At 42.3% G+C, this 22,284-nt stretch overlaps 1 protein-coding gene across 1 annotated transcript in view; it reads right to left on the reverse strand.

Annotated features, from left to right (window-relative positions):
* Positions 1–3,400: 3,400 nt before the first annotated feature.
* The window catches only part of lamc1 (laminin, gamma 1), a 185,870-nt gene continuing 166,986 nt past the window's right edge, over positions 3,401–22,284 (reverse strand). The window contains exons 22-28 of the mRNA XM_055642147.1: positions 20,945–21,089; positions 18,807–18,956; positions 16,916–17,030; positions 15,511–15,710; positions 12,238–12,396; positions 12,009–12,108; positions 3,401–6,129 (exon numbers count right to left, since the gene is read on the reverse strand). Coding sequence (XP_055498122.1) covers positions 5,873–6,129; positions 12,009–12,108; positions 12,238–12,396; positions 15,511–15,710; positions 16,916–17,030; positions 18,807–18,956; positions 20,945–21,089 — 1,126 coding nt within the window. The 3' untranslated portion in view covers positions 3,401–5,872. The remainder of the gene's footprint in view (positions 6,130–12,008; positions 12,109–12,237; positions 12,397–15,510; positions 15,711–16,915; positions 17,031–18,806; positions 18,957–20,944; positions 21,090–22,284) is intronic.

Here is a 22,284-nt window from a genome sequence, read left to right on the forward strand (position 1 = left end):
TCCCATCCCAAGTCAGACCCTTTAAATGAAAGAATGACAATTTCAATTTGTCCAGGTTTGTTCTCAAATAAGAATGGGGAGGAGGAAACCATGCAAGGTCTCACTCCTGATCATTGTCACAAAATTAGGAACTTGCCTCCCCAGGTGGAGATGGAATATGTAGGATTTTGAACTGTGTATTTGGTTTGAATTGGTTAACACACATGCTGCAAAGGAGCAGCACACTTGGATCAGCACCATCTTATATATTACTAAAACTCTGTTCTTGACCGGTTTTGGCGATCTGTGCTGCGATTTCCGAGAGAACGCCGCCACCTACGGCCGTCATTTTTGGCCACCTCGCTCAGAGCCCCCCTCCGCCGTATGTGTGCTGAGGATTTTTCCCGTCGATGAAATATGACAGAGATATTAATGATTTTACAAAATTCTCCATTCTCTCTGCTGCCCCCGCTGGCAGCAGGGGGGAGGGACTATAAAACCAGGAAGTGGTGTGCCTCAATCAGTCTCTGCAAGTGGTGTGCCTCAATCAATCTCTGCAAATGGTGTGCCTCAATCAGAGCTCTGAATGACACTGACAAATGTCTACAGCACTGTGAGTACCCTTAATTTGTTTTGAAAATGAAAATATGGTTAGAGGTTGGGTTGAAGTAAAAAGGGGCTCTCTCTCTCTCTCCCCCTCTCCCTCTCTTCCCCCCTCCCTCCTCCGCTCCATTAGCGTGAGTGCGGGGGGGGGGGGGGGGGGGGGGGGGGTAGTTACTGTGTGACGCTGCATGCCGCCTCCCCCCCCACACACAACCGCACTTTGGGGGAACAGACCCAACGGGTCTGCACTTGGTCTAGTATAACCATATAACAATTACAGCACCGAAACAGGCCATCTCGGCCCTACAAGTCCGTGCCGAACAACCTTTTTCCCCTTAGTCGCACCTGCCTGCACTCATACCATAACTCACCATTCCCTTCTCATCCATATGCCTATCCAATTTATTTTTAAATTATACCAACGAACCTGCCTCCACCATTTCCACTGGAAGCTCATTCCACACCGCTACCACTCTCCGAGTAAAGAAGTTCCCCCTCATGTTACCCCTAAACTTCTGTCCCTTAATTCTGAAGTCATGTCCTCTTGTTTGAATCTTCCCTATTCTCAAAGGGAAAAGCTGATCCACATCAACTCTGTCTATCCCTCTCATCATTTTAAAGACCTCTATCAAGTCCCCCCTTAACCTTCTGCGCTCCAAAGAATAAAGACCTAACTTATTCAACCTTTCTCTGTAACTTAGTTGTTGAAACCCAGGCAACATTCTAGTAAATCTCCTCTGTACTCTCTATTTTATTGACATCCTTCCTATAATTGGGCGACTAAAATTGTACACCATACTCCAGAATTTGGCCTCACCAATGCCTTGTACAATTTTAACATTACATCCTAGCTTCTATACTCAATGCTCTGATTTATAAAGGCTAGCATACCAAAAGCTTTCTTTACCACCCTATCTATATGAGATTCCACCTTCAAGGAACTATGCACGGTTATTCCCAGATCCCTCTGTTCAACTGTATTCTTCAATTCCCTACCATTTACCATGTACGTCCTATTTTGATTTGTCCTGCCAAGGTGTAGCACCTCACATTTATCAGCATTAAACTCCATCTGCCATCTTTCAGCCCATTCTTCCAAATGGCCTAAATCTTTGGAAATCCTCTTCATTATCCACAACACCCCCTATCATGGTATCATCTGCATACTTACTAATCCAATTTACCACACCTTCATCCAGATCATTGATGTACATGACAAACATCAAAGGACCCAACACCGATCCCTGAGGCACCCCACTAGTCACCTGCCTCCAACCCGACAAACAACCATCCACCATTACCCTCTGGCTTCTCCCATTCAGCCACTGTTGAATCCATCTTGCTACTCCTTCATTTATACCAAACAGTTGAACCTTCTTAACCAACCTTCCATGAGGAACCTTGTCAAAGGCCTTACTAAAGTCCATATAGACAACATCCACTGGTTTACCCTCGTCAATTTCCCTAGTAACCTCTTCAAAAAATTCGAGAAGATTAGTCAAACATGACCTTCCAGGCACAAATCCATGCTGACTGTTCCTAATCAGACCCTGTTTATCCAGATGCTTATATATATTATCTCGAAGTATCTTTTCCATTAATTTGCCCACCACTGAAGTCAAACTAACAGGCCTATAATTGCTAGCTTTACTCTTAGAACCATTTTTAAACAATGGAACAACATGCGCAGTACGCCAATCCTCGGGGACTATTCCCATTTCTAATGACATTTGAATTATTTGTCATAGTCCCAGCTATTTCAACACTAACTTCCCTCAATGTCCTAGGGAATATTGAGATGTTATCATATATCTTTGCCAATATTTATTGGCAAAGCATTCACTTGAAATAATGAAAGTACACCTGAAAGATGACTTGGTTAACTAGATTCTACTTGGTGTCCATGGATCGATTGCCTGAAAACATTGGTTTTGTGTATTACTCGAATGTGCAATCAACCTTGTGCACGCACACACACAATACATGTATGACCCATCATTGCAGTAGATTTTGATCCCATTGCATTTCCAGTACCTATCAGGTAATGGAATAGAATATGATTCCTCATCTTTTGGTGTCGTTTCTCTCTGGAAGGAATCCCAAGACCCATTGATCCATTTCTGTAGTGCAATGTTGACAGAAGAGTCGATATTCCTAATTGGTGACTGTTTTTAAACTACAACCCTGTAGTCCAACCAGTAACTCCCAAAACAGGGGGTAGGCAGTGATAGAGCTAGAGCTGCTTAACAATATTAAGTTCTGTGGTGGGAGATTGCAACCTTCACGTGGTCCGCCCTGCTTCAACAAATGCAATCAACCTGGCGTGCACAATCAAATAAAATCAAATAGAACAAGTTGTCCTACAACTTTAGGCTGTGCACGCCATACGCAAGAAAAAGATTAAGTTCTAACTAATTCTTGGTATGTACAGAATAATCAAGGCGAGTTTTAAAGAAAAAAGGTAATGCTGGAAAGAGCTGAGGTTGCAGAAGATTTATATTTAGATGTTGCTTTGAGGGCCTTTTACAGGAGTTGTTGTATCTGAACTTCATGCATATATTTTAACAATAGCCCTAATGCAAGGAGGTTCCAAAATTGAGCTTTCCAATTTTAATCGTATTAATTAATCGCTGAACCGTGTATCACGTTGAACTTATTTTAGTCAAACCGATTTTCCTGTTATTTAAGGTCTCAGAGGTTAGCACCTTTGGGCAAGTCAAAATTTATAATTCATATTTTACACAGCTGAGTGAGACGATTCTTATATGAATGAAAAGGAAACATTTAAAGGTAACAAAATGAAGCATATGTTCATACGTTGATGTAATACCACATTTATTTATTTAAATGGTACAATTTGATTTACAGACAAGAATGGTATTAAACAATAATCTGCCAGGCATTTGGCCACTGCAATTGAGTCAAAAGAGGTGTTAAGGAAAAAGCAGTGTTCAAGTCACATCATTACAAGAAGAATGTGCAACACACACAAGACCTGGATAAAGATTACAAATATTGTGTCTTATAAATAAGAAATACTGTTTTATACATAAAATTGTATAAGTGTTGCACGTCATTCCTAACAGTATGATGGCACTTTAAGGCAGAAGGCTTACAACAAAAGGCATGGGATAAGGCAAGTATGGATCTATTTCTCAACACAGAATGTGCCGAGTTTGTTGCACCTTTTCCATACTATGTCAATCATTCTGTACATGTTTGTTTTCTACAGGTAGGACGTTAACCTCATACTTTTGATTAATTGACTTCCTTACATGATAAATAAACAGTATTGCTGCTGTAAAAGGTACAAAAACTGCTGTATTGTCTAAGTACAGTGTCAGGAGAGGCTGTTATAGTTAAACTTCAAAATAGAGATATCTTTTTTGCTTTAGGCACAAATTTGGGAAAGAGCGTGCAACCCTTTTGATCTGCTCAGTGCTAGTAAGACAAAGCCTGCGTCCCTCTTATAGTAAAACCACTTCAGTGATAGTTTCAGGCAGGAACTATGTGTACAATTATGGATGGTTAAGTAATTATCGGTAATAATGTTCATCTGTGATAATAATTACATGCAGTGAGTTGGCTTACAACTGATTACAAACAGAATTGAACAAAGCCAAACACTGATTACATTTTTCATCATCAGTTTGCAGAGGCAGTTTGGTCTGGCTGGCATTGCACCATCAGGATTAAGGGCGAAGGGCACACACAGCCTGCCTCCCCTCCACAAGGCACGTGCTGGAAAAGATTGCCAAAGTTTTATTCTCTCCATTTTGTATAACAGGCTTATTTTATGTATTTCCATTTGGGCCAAAATAGGAAACTCCCCCTGCTTTGAAAACGTGGTATAAAGTGAAGTACAATTTAATATGTTTGGGCAGGGGAAGGTTTCCAAGGATGGCATTTAGGGGTGGGGAGTTGCAGGAAGATGGTCGGGAGGAAAGAATTTCAAATAATTACTTTTGAATATTGGACATTTGGAGGGTATTTACATATCAGTAATAATCTTCTGGTAATTTTCCTCCAAATAATTTAAGACTGGCAGCCCTAAATAGAAAATAAAATCTAAGCTGTGTATACAAGCAAGCAAAATACCACAGAATTACTAAGGCAATCAGAAGGATGTCCATAAAAGTTACTGTTGGTGGCAGAAACTTGAGGATGGGGGGGAGGTAACTCACAGAGCCAATCCTGAAACAATTATATAGAGTATATTTACACGAAGACAGACTCAACATTTCCTCATACTATTATATGATAAAAAACATTCACACAAAAATATAACATTTGAAATAATTAATAGCACCAGTGTATCAGGTAATTTTATTTTTTTGCTACGCAATGTACAAAGTTGCATAGAGTGTCGCTGTAAAAAATAGGTTTATGCTTTTGACTTTGATACAGATGAAGCAGCAGTCTTGGGAACAGAAGTAGTGTCATCCACACAAAAAGTGCAAGACATTTTTATGGGCATTTCACTTGCAAAATAGCTGAAAGTAAAAAGTAGGCAGCCGAGGGATTAGTGTTACATAACTAAACTGTTTACTAATGAGAAGACCAGCTTTCATGGTAATTTACAACATTAACATGTTGAATACTGTATAAAATGCTCTTAAAGTGACTCACTGCTACCCTAAAGTGATGTGATTCAACGTGCAGTTCGGAAGTGAAGTGGTAAAAAGTTAAATATTAACATGTTAACTAATCATAATCCTTCACAGCTAGTCTGGTCATTTAATAAAGTTTGGGGCAGGGATAGAGAGAAAGTCACATCACAAAGCTATGTTAATACTTGTGATTTGAATGCAATCAAGAACAAATGCCTCCGTGCAGCAGGGGGGAAAGAGACAAACCTACATTAATAGCCTTAGTTATTTCATTTAAACACCATTGTATTGATAGAAGCCAACCTTTTCTCCTTGCAGCAAAAGGAGCCTTTGTATTTGGCCACGGGAAATAAATGCTTAATAATTCAAGCTATTGGTGTGGAGTGATTAAATCTGGTAGATGGAGTGTGGCTTTCTCAGATTGTCCTTTTAACACAAACTTAGTTCTTCCAGGATCCCAGTATATTGCCATATAGGTATGTCACTCACTCCCACCCCCGATGTCCACAATCGTGTGCTTCATCCAAACAGCTGCATTTTGATGCCTGAGGAATTTCAGTTATGAGCCTTGGAACACTTAATGATGTCGTGTCAGACAATGAAAAAGATTTGGTAATAAGGCAATTTCTGTACAATGTCACTTTAGCTTTTTGGGTAGGATGCAGAGGTGAAGAAGATAACTATGGGGTCTCCAGAGACTGGGTATTGTAACAGCCAGGAGGTAATGTTTGTTTGATGTCCTCTAGGTTTTTAATGTCCTTCAGGATATCTTCAATATCTTGCTGGTAGGTAATAATTGCATTAGCTTGCTCTTTCTCAGCCTTTTCTAGATCTGCCAACTTCCTTTCTAAATCACTATCTTTCATTTGATCCTTGGCATCATTCAGAGTTCTTTCAATTTCTTTTAGCCGATTGACATCCACATTATCGAGCTGACCTGCAAAACAAAACCACAATAATAATTAATCAAACGCACTGAGAAAATATTTTGATGTGTACGTTAATCAAATTAAAACATAATTTAGTTATTACTCCAGAGGGCAGATTAAAGACGATGCTGAACAAGTAGATACAGTTTTTAAGAGGGAACTGCAGATGCTGGAGAATCGAAGGTTACACAAAAAAGCTGGAGAAACTCAGCGGGTGCAGCAGCATCTATGGAGCGAAGGAGATAGGCAACGTTTCGGGCCGAAACCCTTCTTCAGACTGATCGGGGGCGGGGGTGGGTGGGGACAAGAAAGGGAAAAGGAGGAGTAGCCAGAAGGCTGGGGGATGGGAGGAGACAGCAGGGGGGCTAAGGAAGGGGAGGAGACAGCAAGGACTAACAAAATTGGGAGAATTCGATGTTCATGCCCCCGGGGTGCAGACTCCCCAAACGGAATATGAGGTGCTGTTCCTCCAATTTCCGGTGCTGCTCGCTGTGGCCATGGAGGAGACCCAGGACAGAGAGGTCGGAGGCGGAGTGGGAGGGGGAGTTGAAGTGCTGAGCCACCGGGAGGTCAGCTTGGTTATTGCGGACCGAGCGGAGGTGTTCGGCGAAACGATCGCCCAACCTCCGCTTGGTCTCACCGATATAGATCTGCTGACATCTAGAGCAGCGGACGCAATAGATGAGGTTGGAAGAGATGCAGGTAAACCTCTGTCGCACCTGGAACGATTGCTTGGGTCCTTGAACGGAGTCGAGGGGGGGAGGTAAAGGGACAAGTGTTGCATCTCTTGCGGTTGCAAGGGAAAGTGCCCGGGGAGGGGGTGGACCGAGAGGGAAGGGAAGAATTGACAAGGGAGTTATGGAGGGAGCGGTCTTTGCGGAAGGCAGATATGGGGGGAGATGGGAAGGTGTGGCGAGTTGTGGGGTCACGTTGGAGGTGGCGAAACTGACGGAGGATTACTTTTTGTATGTGACGGCTGGTGGGGTGAAAGGTGAGGTGAGGTGAGGTGAGGTGTAGATACAGTTCTTACTCACACTGAAACTATAGAGATCTTCTCATACAGGATCTTTTTACCAATGTAGATTAAAAGTGAATTCTAAAACTTGTCCTGTTTGAGGTGTGTAAAGAATCCTTTCATTTCCCTAATAACTTAATGTGTATCAATTCAAATGATTTATTATGAATGATAGTGCTGTAATCTTTCCATCCCAAAACCGAAGTTTGCTTACAAATTAAAACATACCTCAACATAGTGACACCTTTGTGCACTAATCTCTAACTATATAATAACCAGAAGGTATGGGTTATAAATCACTGCTGATGGAATGGTGCATGCCTTCCCCCACAGGAGCTAATGTTACCAATGGTTGGAGGTGCTTCATGCTATTGGATCATTTAATGATGGGAGTACAAAAATGTCCAGCTGTGGTTGATAGCAGTCCCGTTCAAACATGGTACAACAATGCTTAGTTTGAATTTTAAATACACTCTGTTTTGTGGTAAACAGTCAGAGTCATACAGCACAGAAACAGGTCCCTCATCTCCACTCATCCTTGTGCAACAAGATGACCATCTATGCTCCATATGCCTTTTAAATGATGCTTTGTATCTTCTTTAATCACTCTCTGGCAGCGAGTTCCATAAATCCACCACCTTCTGTGTGAAAAAGTTGCTCCTCAGGTTCTTATGCCCTCTAGTACTTGATACCCATTTACCCTGAGAAAAAGATGATGCTCATTTACTCTATACGAGCTCATGATCTTATAGGAATAATAAAGTCTCAGCCAGCCCAACCTCTCCCTATAACCCACTCCTTCAAGTCCTTGCAACATCCTTGTAAATCATTCTGCACTCCTTCCAGTTTAATGGTATATTTTCTTTAGCAAGATAACCAAAACTGAACACTGTTATCCATGTGTGGCCTCACCAATGTCTTGTAGAACTGTATCATTGCCCCAACTAACTACTCCATTCCCTGACAGTAAGCCAATGTGCCAAAAGTCTTCTCCACCGCCTGGTCCACCTGTGTCACCACTTATAAGAATCATGTATTTGTACTCCTAGATCCCTCTTTTCTACACTCCCCAGAGGCCCCACCATTCACTGTGAAAGCCCTACACTGATTTGATGTCACAAAAAGCAACACCTTTGCGCTTGTCTGAATTAAACTCAGTTTGTCATTCTTTAGCCCACTTGCCCAGCTGATCAAAATCCTGCTGATAATTTTTTTCTTCACCATCCATTTTTCTGTTGTCTGTAAACTAACTAACCACACCTTACATAATATTGTACAGATCCGTGAAATATGTGACAAACCGCAATGGGCCCAGCACCAGCCCCTGAAGTACTCTATAAGTCACAGACCTGCAGTCAAAAAGCATCCTTCCATCACCAAAAAGCTTCCTACCATCAAATCAATTATGTATCTATTTAGCGAGCTTTCCTTGTATCCCATGTGATCTAACCTTCCAGAGTAGCCTTTCATTTGGAATCTTATCAAAGGCCTTGTTGAAATCCATATAGCGGGAATATTTGATAGCTTCTCTAAAATACTTAAAACTAAACTGGAATCAGATACTAAACTGATAACATTAGGTATGTCAGAGCCCCGCACAACCTGATACGCCTCCGCCGATCGAAGTGGGACCGGCCCCGCGAGGCCGTACGCCTCAAGCGACCACGTTTGGTCGCGCTAGATACATCCTATCGCATGCTGGTGGGACAGGCCCTTAACTCGGTTACAATTGGCAATAATGGACACCAGTCTCTCCCCCCCTCATGGTGCATTATGGCGAGGGTTTGCTGTACATATATTTAATCCCTCCAAATCCCTTCCAGTAATACTACAGATGCCGGGCTTACAGATCTATAGTTCCCAGGTTTTTCTTTGCAGCCCTGCTCTAATAAATGAGCTGCCAAAGAAATGTTACAGTCCAGTACACAGAAAGGTTGGAGGGATATGGGCAAACGGGATTCGTACAGAGCAGGCATCTTGGTTGGCATGGATAAGGGCCCATTTCCGTGCTATATAACTATGAACCCGTTAAGCAAAAGATAGCTCCATGCTAACTGCTAGAATAAATCAATTATAATTTCCATTACAGCACAGAAATTAACATCCAGTGGGTACACAGTTTTGAAATCCTGTACAATCATGTCTGTGCATACCTGTGTTTTCAAAAATAATTTTGCTATCTTGAAACGTCAAGCTAAATAACCCATGAAACCTCTTGTGAGATCAATTTTAAATACAGAGTTTCACATGACGAACCATCTACTAACGTTAATTTTGCTCACATGTATCTGTGGGGCTGAGGGGGTATAGAGGAGGAAGGAAATGGAGTAGTGGAAGAAAATAACCCAACTTGGCCTTATTGTCCTAAAAGTGTTAACAAGCCATTCTAAAAGTTTAATATAAACTGTGCTCTTTTCAGAAGTAGATAGGATATTTTGTCACGTTGACATAAATGGAGATAAAGCACAGTTAGTACAACCCAAAGCACTTTTCCAGTGGCTGCCCCCGTCTCTCTATTGATACGACTCACGCCTTGCCAGGATGAGCAGATAAACATGAAGTCAATCGCTATGAAAAGTCACAACCGATCTTCGATCCTTTAACTGCACACCCGATCTTCCCAAAAGGATAGAAGGAACACCTCTCAGCCACTGATGGGGAAATTAATTTGCTGGTCTGTATGATTGCTACCAATCGTGGATCTGAGTCCATGCCCCTTTTTTTATTAAGAATCTATATAAATAATTTCACCACTAAATGGAGGCAGTTTAGGAGCATGCTGAAAAACTGAATTGGTTAAAGACAAGAGATTAATTCCAAGGCATCCCACAGATAATACATTTTTCAGCAGTGTGTATTTATGGTAAAATCATAGGTTTTTGCCGGGTGAGAACTGAACAACAACCTGAAACTGAAAAGGACAATAATTTTGTGTCACCGAGAAGGTGCAGCCAAGATCCACTTGCTATTTCCCTTCTGGAAAAAACAGCGCTAGTGCTCAACACTGGAATATGGAGCAAACTCTAATCTGTTAATACACATATCACATTAAAATGTGTGTGCATGCCAATAAAAATATAATTATCCTCAACAGTATTCAATGTCAGGTTGATTTATTGAACCCTAACATTTCTTCTGACCCCTTCATATGTTCAAAACTACCTACTTACTTATTTTTAAAATAATATTTGGAGGCAAGTATCTAAGTGCCATTAGCAATAATATGAACCATTGGGTTGGAAAAGTTCCCCCACCCTCAATAAAAAGAGTGAAGTACTCTGAGACATTATTAGGGCGGCACAGTGGCGTAGCGGTAGAGTTGCTGCCATACATAGAAACATAGAAAATAGGTGCAGGAGTAGGCCATTCGGCCCTTCGAGCCTGCACCGCCATTCAATATGATCATGGCTGATCATCCAAATCAATATCCCATACCTGCCTTCTCTCCATACCCCCTGATCCCTTTAGCCACAAGGGCCACATCTAACTCCCTCTTAAATATAGCCAATGAACTGGCCTCAACTACCTTCTGTGGCAGAGAATTCCACAGATTCACCACTCTCTGTGTAAAAAATGATTTTCTCATCTCGGTCCTAAAAGACCTCCCTCTTATCCTTAAACTGTGACCCCTTGTTCTGGACTTCCCCAACATCGGGAATAATCTTCCTGCATCTAGCCTGTCCAACCCATTAAGAATTTTGTAAGTTTCTATAAGATCCCCCCTCAATCTTCTAATTTCTAGCGTGTACAAGCCGAGTCTATCCAGTCTTTCTTCATATGAAAGTCCTGCCATCCCAGGAATCAGTCTGGTGAACCATCTCTGTACTCCCTCTCTGGCAAGAATGTCTTTCCTCAGATTAGGGGACCAAAACTGTACGCAATACTTGGTGTGGTCTCATCAAGACCCTGTACAACCGCAGTAAAACCTCCCTGCTCCTATACTCAAATCCTTTTGCAATGAATGCTAACATACCATTCGCTTTCTTCACTGCCTGCTGCACCTGCATGCCTACTTTCAATGACTGGTGTACCATGACACCCAGGTCACGTTGCATCTCCCCTTTTCCTAATCAGCCACCATTCAGATAATAGTCTGCTTTCCTGTTTTTGCCACCAAAATGGATAACCTCACATTTATCCACATTATACTGCATCTGCCATGCATTTGCCCATTCACCCAGCCTATCCAAGTCACCTTGCAGTCTCCTAGCATCCTCCTCACAGCTAACACTGCCCCCCCAGCTTCGTGTCATCCGCAAACTTGGAGATATTGTATTCAATTCCCTCATCCAGATCATTAATATATATTGTAAATAGCTGGGGTCCCAGCACTGAGCCTTGCGGTACCCCACTAGTCACTGCCTGCCATTCTGAAAAGGACCCGTTTACTCCTACTTTTTGCTTCCTGTCTGCCAGCCAGTTCTCTATCCACATCAATACTGAACCCCTAATACCGTGTGCTTTAAGTTTGCATACTAATCTCTTATGTGGTACATGTGGTCCTGATATACAGTGCTAGAGACCTGGGTTCAATCCGGGTGCTGTCTGTACAGAGTTTGTATGTTCTCCCCTTGACCAGTGTGGGTTTTCTCTGCGATCTTCCCTCCCACACCCCAAAGATGTTCAGTTCCATCATTAGAAGATGTACAGTTACATCTTTGTAGGTTAATTAGCTTGGTATAAATGTAAATTGTCCCTCGTGTGTGTAGGATAGTGTTATTGTGCGGGGATCACTGGTCGGTGTGGACTCAGTGGGCCGAAGGGACTGTAAGTCTAAACTAAACTATCAAGAGATTGCCAGGCCATTCAATACCAGGAAATACAAAATACCACATGTCATGATGAATATTCAAGACTTCCAGTAAAACTTACCCAGTTCGCCCAGTAGCTTGTTGATAGTATTCAGTACACTCTGCACAGATTTTTTGGCTTTTCTTGCTTGCTCATCAGCTTCTTTTGCAGCTTGAGAAGCCTAGAGGAAACAATTTGAGATTATGTTTAGAATTCTAAAATAATGCTTATAAATGTCTTATTATATTGAAGTACTATTAAGTCAAAAACAATATTGATATTGAGTTGTCAAAAACGTTAAGACACTAACCATATCAGCCATCATCATGTCTTGGTCTGCTTCATCCTTTTTCAGAGCCAGTTCGCCTTCTGCTGTATCCAGCTTTTGCATCATTTTGGTCACGTCTTCCTCCAAGTCCATGGCATCGTCAAAGGTGTCATCTGCATCTTGTTTTGTCTTAGCAGCACTCTGTAATAAAAGCAATGGCCTCAAATTTTAATTTCAGCTCAAAAATATTTTGCTTAAAAGAGGGGACCACAATTTTAAATTGAAATGAGTTGATCATTGCAACTTCCCAGTAAAATGGTGCTATGATTATTCTTAATTTGACTGCAGCTTTATGGCTTCCATCAGCTGGCTGGTAATCAACAACGCGAGGCACATAGACTATTGTCAACATGCAACAATGCTGAGATATTTCTTCACCCTTCCCTACTGTGCCTCCGAGCCAGGCCCTGATGCCATAGAGCTGACAGCTTCTGCTGTCTTCCTCTGGTCCGCCACCCCCCCCCACCCCACCTCAATAGTATTTATTTGAGTTGAATGGCCACAAATTCCACCCACTCCTTTTCCCGGTGGTCACTCATCTACTTTCGGCCTGCACCTTAGATGTGGCTATCTCACGAAACATCGTATCAATGACATGCTCATTCTCCAGGATGGTCTTCAGGCTGGCCAACTGTAGCTACAATTCCCTCATGCGGTCAGTCAGGAACAGCAGCTCGACACACTTCCCACAGGTGAAGTCATCAAGGATACTGGAAGTGATTGACTTCCCATATGCTGCAGGAAGCATCACTGCCCTAAACCCCAGCCCCAGTGTACTAAGAATGAAGGGGAACTGGTGGGGGGGGGGGGGGGGGGGGGGGAAATTTCCTGCCTCATCTTATCATCTACCCTACTCAGCCTCATCGCCGAAGCCTCTTGAGCTAAAGCCTCAGCATTTACCCTCAAACACAGCAAATGGAGCTCAGCACACAGCCTCTCCCAAAACAGCCTCTCCAGATGAGCGGTTAAGCAGATTGGCCCAGTTCTTTCAAATTCAGAAGAATGAGGGGGCGATTTCATTGAAATGCGCACAATTCTTAAAACGGCTTTACTGTCTAGATGCAGGGATGATATTTCCTTTGGCTGGAGTCTACAGAACAGGGGGAAACAGAATCAAAATAAGGAAAGAAATGAAAATTGATTTTTCAACCCAAAAGGTAATGACTCTTTTGCACCCCATATTCAGTAGGATTGTGGAGGTTCAGTCTGAATATATTCTATAAAAAGAATTGACAAGTTTTTAAATGTTAAGAGAATCATGGGAGTTTTTGGTCATTGCCATAAAATGGTGCTGAGATAGAAGATCAGCCATGATCCTTGCAAATGAGAGAGCAGACCCAAGGAGATGAACAGCCTGCTGCTGTGTCCTTTTCTTATTTATTACCAAGAGGGGCTCGGTTGTGTTCCGAGTTATTTTGCTGTAAACTGGACCTATAGCAGGTGTCAAGAGAATCAAGGTATGGAAGAGGTCCACTTGATTGTGCTCTTAACCATCCACTTGTTGCAAATGTGTTTACCCATGAAATAATTGGTAGGAGATATCACACAGTAATTTGTGACTAAGTCCCTTTTCACATTGAGGATACCGTTGCTATGTGAGGCACGGCATGTCTGTTAAATATAATAGATTCTCTACATGCTTTGTAGCTCAAAATTAGGCACCAATGAGATCCTACATCAATAGTAGCATTATATTCCACAATAAAATTGTAACATCTTGGCTAGGCACAACCTTCTTCCTTCCATTAATATCAAGTCAGTGCACCAAACAGCCAACATTCTATAACAAAATGTGCAAGGGTCTGTGCAAGTCATAATTAAAAATGAGCTGATCAACTTACTGAAACTACATGCTTGCAAAGCAGCAGGGTGTGGCTAAGGTAAGGGACTAGTAAACCCCGCCAAATGTATTTAATATCAACTCAGCACCTGTGCAATTTAAGTTAAAACATTCTTACTAACATTAACTACGAAACTACCAGGCTGTCATAAAAACTCACCAGGTTCATTAACGTAATTGGGGATGAAATCTGCATTATTAAATCAGTCATTGAGGTAAGTGAGCCCAGAACCTGCGGCAATGTGCTCAACAATATTTGTATACATTGGGTATGCAAGCAAAGAATTTCACTGTGCCGAGTCACATGTGACAATAAAGTATTCCATCCCATTCCTGTCCTAGCAACAGCTTGCCATCTTACCAAGCCCCTCAGTGGTTTTGTAACCAAACATTCTAACAAGAAACTATAATGCTGGACCGAGTACTCAGCATCAACCTGGCCACCAAAGTTGGGAATAGTTCACCAGAAAAACCGTAATGGTTAAAGATGTAGGCCACCGTCACTTTCTCAAAGCCTGTTAGTGAAGAGCTGCCATTTACCAGTGAGTCAATAATGTAATAGACAAAGCTAATTAATCCCATGGTCACAAAGGGGAATGTTGTCTTGATACAAATAGTCATGGAAGGGAGTGAAAAATTAAACAATTAATCAGAAGAATAATGTCCGGAAGCATCCTCATTCCCGAGCCCAATGCATAGATATTATCGAGCATAGATTTGAAGGGGGTTGATGGAATAATTTCTTTCACCAAGAGTTTTTGAAACCTGAAGCGTGTTGCAGCCCAAGGGCATGGTGAAGACAGATACTCTCACATCTTACCTGTATTATGATGAGCATTAGAAACACAGCAGCACCTGCCACGTGCTGGGAAATGGGGTTAATATCAAAGAATGATAGTCAGCATGGATACAGAGGACTGAAAGGCCTTCTTCCATGCTCCAAGAGATGTGATCAACTGACTCAAAAACCAACTATCCAGCAACTTGCCCTACTCATCAACCCTTGGTTTGGTTTAGATCTAGAAATACTAGGCTTCACAACTCAGTACAACAGTCCTAAAATTGGCAAAATAACACAATTCCTGAGGTGAAGTTAAGCCATTTGCTCTTGATATCAAAACAAAACACTGGGAGAACTTTCACACATCGAGACGACATCAATCAAACTGGGAACTTACACGAAAACACATCGAAGCCTATGAAAGTCCAGGGCTCCAATGCACATCCAATCCCATCCATAACTTTAAATTAACTCAAATACGTCTTGCAAATCTCTGCAAGATGACGTGTGAAACTACAGGACCAAAACTAGCAATGGCACAATTAATCACTCTATATAATTACAGTTACAGAAATAAACTAGGAGAAAGCTTATGTTCCTTTATTACAGGTCTACACTAAATCTAACATTTTACCTGCTGTAAGGCATTTGCAATTTGCTCTGCATCTTCTGCCTTTTTTTTGGCTTCAGAAGCATCCATTCTTGCATTCCCCAGTGCATCCTCCGCCTGTTTTGTCTTTGCATTAGCATCATCAATAGTCTTCCTAATGCTAGGTATTTTTTTCAAAGCTTCTTCTGCTGCAGTCTTGTTATCGTTCACCCTCTTGTCAAAATCTGCAGGAAACACAATTAATTTGACAATTGCAATGTTTCGATTTTCCCTTGGTTATTAATATTGAATTCCTATTAACCGTCGGCAAGAACAGCTAAAATGGTGTCTACTCCCCAATGTAATTTGGAACAGTAATCCAAATTTATTCAATTTCTAAAATATATAAATGCTCCAGGTGACATGGTCATGAGAACAGGGAAAAGAGAGGGATGCAATGATATCTTGATAACAACAGAGTTCTAGGTTAGTACAGCACCCAAGCACATCTTTTGGCCCATCACATGGTCTGAAAAGGTCTCGACCCGAAATGTCACCTATTCCTTTTCTCCAGAGATGCTGTCTGACTGGCTGTGTTACTCCAGCTTTTCGTGCCTATCTTCAGTTTAAACCAGCATCTGCAGTTTTTTACTACACATGCATGTCAATCTTCTGCCCATCTGCACTAACCCCACTTGCCAGTTTTGTGACTGCATCCTTCTTTGTCTTGTCTTTGTAAATATTTGTGTAATATAGTTTGCACCTCTAATCTGCAGCTCCTGAGAAAAGAGCGGGTGTAAATAGTTTCAATTTGTATTACTGCTGTATATCTTCAATTTCACCGGCAACATCTGTTTGCCCAATTTCTGCTCACGGTATTCCAAGCAATCCACAGAAAAGCAGCTTCTTTACATAAAGTTTACAACATGATATCTAACTAATGTAAGAATAAAGACAATACAATTACTGAGAAATGTTATTGTTCACAACTTGGAGAACTAGTACCTCAGCATTGCTACATAGTACCTATTTACATCCACAGACAAATCATTATTTTAATGCCTCACTTGCAAGTTGGCACTTCCAACGTCTCAGTGCCACACTGGAATGTTTTAAGAGATGGTGTACTGAAGCACAAAAATGTTTCTACTAATTTGTCTGAAATTGAGACATTAATTAGCATAATCCCAGCAATGGTTTTGAAACTTAATTTCACTAAGCTAGTATACTCGACTATTTTTTGAGAAATTGGAGCCCTAAAGATACTCGGGTTCCTATTAGCTCAGTTCTTCTGTTTGCAATATCTTCTTAAGAGGTTAGTACATAACATCGTCATATGACTAATGCCAGTTAAGCAACAGGCCAACTTGATCTTTGGTTGACCATTCTCTGGTCAAACTTGTTTTGGTTGTATTTCTCTTTATTAAACCAGCAATATAATTTAACACACCTCTCAGGTTTTTGAGAATATCATGAGCTTCCTGCAGGGTAGCATTTCCTTTCTTGGCAGCTTCCTCCGCCAAAGCGTGAGCAGCATCTGCACGAGCAAGCAATTGATCAGCCGTCTTTAGGGTAGAAAAAAAAGGTCAGGGTGAATATTTTCTTCGCCATTAATTTTTAGGAAAAAAAAACTACCAAACAACATGTCAGGTTAATAAATCAAACTTGAGTTCTATTGTAATTAGTTTTAGATATCTTAATAGACATACCAAATCCAATCATTTCATGATATGTGTGCCAATAATTAAGTCTTAAATGCTTATTTCTCCAAAGTTCATTTAACCAGTTTCACTTAACAAATCTCAAAATAGCTTGATCACAATGAACAACATTTGCCATTGAAAGTTCAGTCTGCATTTTCCAGCCCCAGATTGCTACTTTTTCTAGTACATACACCTTGAGTGGCCAGATTGTTGATATAATGGAAATTAAGAACTATTACGAATATAATGAACAGAAACATTCTGGGAACACAACCAGTAAATTTCCCATATCAATAGGATCCAATTGTAATGTAACTTCCTGTGTATTTTATGAAATTTAATTCAATCTCTAATCCAGTTTGTTATTTTTGCTTAGTGCTGCATGTCATTTAATATTTTCTATTATTTATCTCAGGAGACCTTCTGCAAAACTTTCTTCCAAATTCAATGCTGAGCATTTCCTCAAACAACAATTTACTGGCACATGAACATTTATTTAGAGCATCTGGAACAAAGCTCTTAGCTCATGGGCCATTGCGCTCTACAGAAAACAAGCAGGAATTGAATCTTGAATATGACAATAAGCCTTTGGTCATATACTTATCAACGCTTGCATATTCCACATACAGTCCTGCCTGCCTGGCTTAGGAGGCCAATTGCCATGCACAACCTCTCACTCTCTCCTGCATAGCCCCCAAGACTTTATCCATTTAGTACTAAACGGTAAAATAAATTACTGGAAAGAATGAAGATACAATTAACATTCAATACATTAAGGTGATTTTGGAAGTAGAGAAATTCCTTTGAACATTCACTATTGTGACACTGTCATTAAATGTACAGTGAAAGGGAGAGAAGATGAAGTGAGGAAAGCTGGATAATTAATTATGCTTGTTCTTTCGGCCCTGTCCCACTTACGTGTCCTTCACACGCAAATTACGTGACCTCGTCTTCGCGTTGAGGTGCATGGGCATCGTGTGGCCACGCGGGGCCGGTCCCACTGAGAAGCGCGGAGGGGTATGGAGTTATGCGCGGTATCGCGCGGTGCTCTGAAACTTTGTAGCGAACGAAATCTTCGTGCGCCACCGGCCTGTTGCTTAACTGATGGCCAAATTGGGACAGGCCCAAGACCCTGGCGCGACGCAACGTCTCACCTCCAACAGCAGCAGAAGCAGGCAAACGATCGCCGAGCTCGGCCTGGGGCTCACGGCCGTTGCGGTCCGGATCCGCCCCCCACTTCTACTCCCAGATCAGGGCCAAGAAAATTGAAGATAGACACAAAATGCTGGAGTAACTCAGCGGGACCAGCAGCATCTCTGGAGAGAAGGAATGGATGACGTTTCGGGTCAAGACCCTTTTTTCAGACTGAAGAAGGGTCTCGACCCGAAACATCACCCATTGCTTCTCTCCAGAGATGCTGCTGGTCCCGCTGAGTTACTCCTGCATTTTGTGTCCATCTTCAAATGACGTCACACGCTACAGACAGCTGTGCGGACGCATGAAGTCGCGCAGGACCGTCGCGCCTCAACGCAACCACGAGGTCACGTAATTAGCGTGCCCAGGACACGTAAGTGGGACAGGGGCTTTTCCAAAGTTATATTTTTAATTGGTTACATAGAAGCCCAACTGCTGTTTTACCTGCTGTTCTGTTTTTCCCTTTTCCAAGAGGTTTTTCACTTCATTTTCCTTGGCTTTCAGGTCATCTCGCATATCATTATAATCCTTCAGTTTACGGTCAATTTCACCATCCAGATCTGCTGCATCCTTTATAATTTTTTCTGCATCATTCTAACAGACAGAACATTCCACTTCAAAATACAGTTTACAAATTAATTACTCAACACTCAACTTCCCACAACATCTAGTCACGTAAAATACAGTCAACTATTGGTTATATTGCAGTCTCTCCGTCTTGTGAACATTTTTCTAATCCCAGTCTGGCATATCGTTGTCATTAGCATCTCATGATCTGGTTGAAAATTATCCAAAACAATTTCAAAGGTAGACAAAAATGCTGGAGAAACTCAGTGGGTGAGGCAGCATCTACGTAGCGAAGGAAATAGGGAACGTTTCAAGCTGAAACCCTTCTTCAGACTGATGTGAGGGTGAGGGGGCGGGAAGAAGAAAGGAAGAGGGAGACCTGAGAAGGGGAGGAGAAAGTAAATGACTACCTGAAATTGGAGGTCAATGTTCATACCGTTGGGGTGCAAACTGCCCAAGCAAAATATGAGGTGCTACTCCTCCAATTTACGGTGGGACTCAATCTGGCCATGGAGGAGGCCCAGGACAGAAAGGTCGGATTCGGAATGGGAGGGGGAGTTGATGTGCTGAGCCACCGGGAGATCAGGTTGGTTATTGCACACCGAGCGGAGATGTTCGGCGAAGCGACCGCCAAGCCTATGCTTGGTCTAACCGACGTAGAGCAGCTGACACCTAGAACAGCGGATGCAATAGACGAGGTTGGAGGAGGTGCAGGTGAACCTCTGCCGCACCTGGAAAGACTGCTTGGGTCCTTGAATGGAGTCAAGGGGGGAGGTAAAGCGACAAGTGTAGCATTTCTTGCGGTTGCAAGAGGGGGTGGTTCGGGTGGGAAGGGACAAATTGACCTGGGAGTTACGGAGGGAGAGGTCTCTGCGGAAAGCAGACAGGGGAGGAGATGGGAAGATGTGGCAAGTGGTGGGATCACGAGGTGGCGAAAATGTCGGAGGATTAATTGTTGCATGTGAAGGCTGGTAGGGTGGAAGGCGAGGACAAGGGTGACTCTGTCTTTGTTACGAGTGGGGGGGGATGAGGAGTGAGAGCAGAGTCATGGGGTATAGAAGAGACCCTGGTGAGAGCCTCATCTATGGTAGAAGAGGGGAACCCCCGTTCCCTGAAGAATGAGGACATCTCCGATGCCCTGGTGTGGAACATCATCCTGGGTGCAGATGCGCCGTAGACGGCGGAATTGGGAGTAGGGGATGGAGTCCTTACAGGAAGCAGGGTAGGAAGAAGTGCAGTCCAGATAGCCATGGGAGTCAGTGGGTTTGTAGTGGATGTTGGTCAGTAGTCTATCATCTGCGATGGAGATAAGTGAGGTCAAGAAATGGTAGGGAAATGTCGGAAATGGTCCAGGTGTATTTGAGTGCCGGATGGAAGTTGGTGGTGAAGTGGATGAAGTCAGTGAGTTCTGTATGGGTGCAGGATGTAGCACCAATGCAGTCGTCGATGTAGCGGAGGTATAGTTCGGGGATAGGGCCACGGTACGTCTCGAACAAGGATTGTTCGACGTACCCTACAAAGAGGCATGCATAGCCAGGGCCCATGCGTATGCCCATAGCTACGCCTTGTATTTGGAGGAAATGGGAGGAGTCAAACGAAAAGTTATTAAGGGTAAGGACCAGCTCCGCTAGGTGGAGGAGAGTATCAAGTCGATGGGGATTGGTTGGTTCTCCAGTCGAGGAAGAAACGGAGGGCTTTGAGACCCTCCTGATGGGGGGTGGAGGTGTAGAGTGACTGGACATCCATGGTGAAATGAGGGAATGGGGGCCTAGAAAACGGACGTCCTGGAATCGACGAAGAGTGTGTGAGGTGGCTTGAACATAGGTAGGGAGGGATTTAACCGGGGGGGGGGAAATAGGATGGAGTCGAGGTATGTGGAAATAAAACAAAACAATTTCAAGGTGGCTTCAATTTCAAGGAGATCCTGATATCCAAATGTACTGTTTAACTCTAATCTACAAACCACAGTAGTGAGTTTAAAAAAGGTATTATTGATGATGCGGAGATCTACATACCTCTAAGGCTTTGGTGTCGATTTTAGGCAAGCTTGTCAGATTGGCATAGATCAGTAAAGCTTTATCACCAGCTTCATCTGCCTCGATGTGCACTTTAGTAGCTTGTTTCTCAAGCTCTCTGGACATATTTTTAGCTGCATCATACCTGGTTGGATTGGATACAAAAGTATAAATACCACACAATGCATTGTGACATTTTAAGAAATAAAGTGCTTATTTTTTAGAATCCTTTAATAAAATAAAACTAAAGCCTTTCTAATAAAATAAAGCCTAACTGGAACACACTTAGTATGCTAGAATAAAGTTTCCTTTTTAAGCGAGATTAGAGACATTCCAGCACACTTTGACCACGATACAAAATACTCTTCCAACATCCATTTACCCACCAGCCATACATTTACTACTAAAGGGGCATTGTTACAATCATGCACGTTTTCTTTGATGAATATCCTGAAATGTCTTATTTTTTTATCCTAATTTAAGATTTAATTCTTACTAAAACATCACTTCAGATACTTGTACTTATGTATATGTAATTCTTAAATTTTTTGAAGGAAATTCTTGATCTCCGATACACAACTGGAGCCGATTTCCAAACTTTTATGAACAAAATCTACTTCTCAAGGCTTGCTCCAGGATCATTCATTACATATAGAACATATTTAAATAATTAAAGAGATTTTAAGTTGTGTGAAGAAGCAAATGATAAGCACAGAAACAAGCTCATTCGGCCCACCTCATCCATGCCGACGGTGATTTTTAACTGCAAAATTCCATTTGCCTGCATAGGGCCATACCTCTCCACTACTTTCCTACCCTAACAATAATAATAATAATAAATTTTATTTATGGGTGCCTTTCAAGAGTCTCAAGGACACCTTACAAAGATTTAGCAGGTAGAGGAAAAACATGTAAGGGGAATGAAATAAATAGTAGAGACATGACTAGTACACAAAGTAAAGACAGAATTCAATTCAAAACACAATACGAGGCAATTAATGCACAGATGAAAAGGGAGGGGGACGTGGGGCTAAGGATAGGCAGAGGTGAAGAGATGGGTCTTGAGGTGGGACTGGAAGATGGTGAGGGACATGGAATTGCGGATCAGTTGGGGGAGGGAGTTCCAGAGCCTGGGAGCTGCCCTGGAGAAGGCTCTGTCCCCAAAACTGCGGAGGTTGGACTTGTGGATGGAGAGGAGACCGGCTGATGTGGATCTGAGGGACCGTGAGGGTTGGTAGGGGGAGAGGAGGTCAGTGAGATATGGGGGGGGGGGGGGGGGGGGGGGGGGGCAGATGGTGGAGGGCTTTGTAGGTGAGGATCAGGATTTTGTAGGTGATCCG

The sequence above is a fragment of the Leucoraja erinacea genome, chromosome 10, assembly GCF_028641065.1.
Source record: "Leucoraja erinacea ecotype New England chromosome 10, Leri_hhj_1, whole genome shotgun sequence".
Lineage (NCBI taxonomy): Eukaryota > Metazoa > Chordata > Chondrichthyes > Rajiformes > Rajidae > Leucoraja > Leucoraja erinaceus.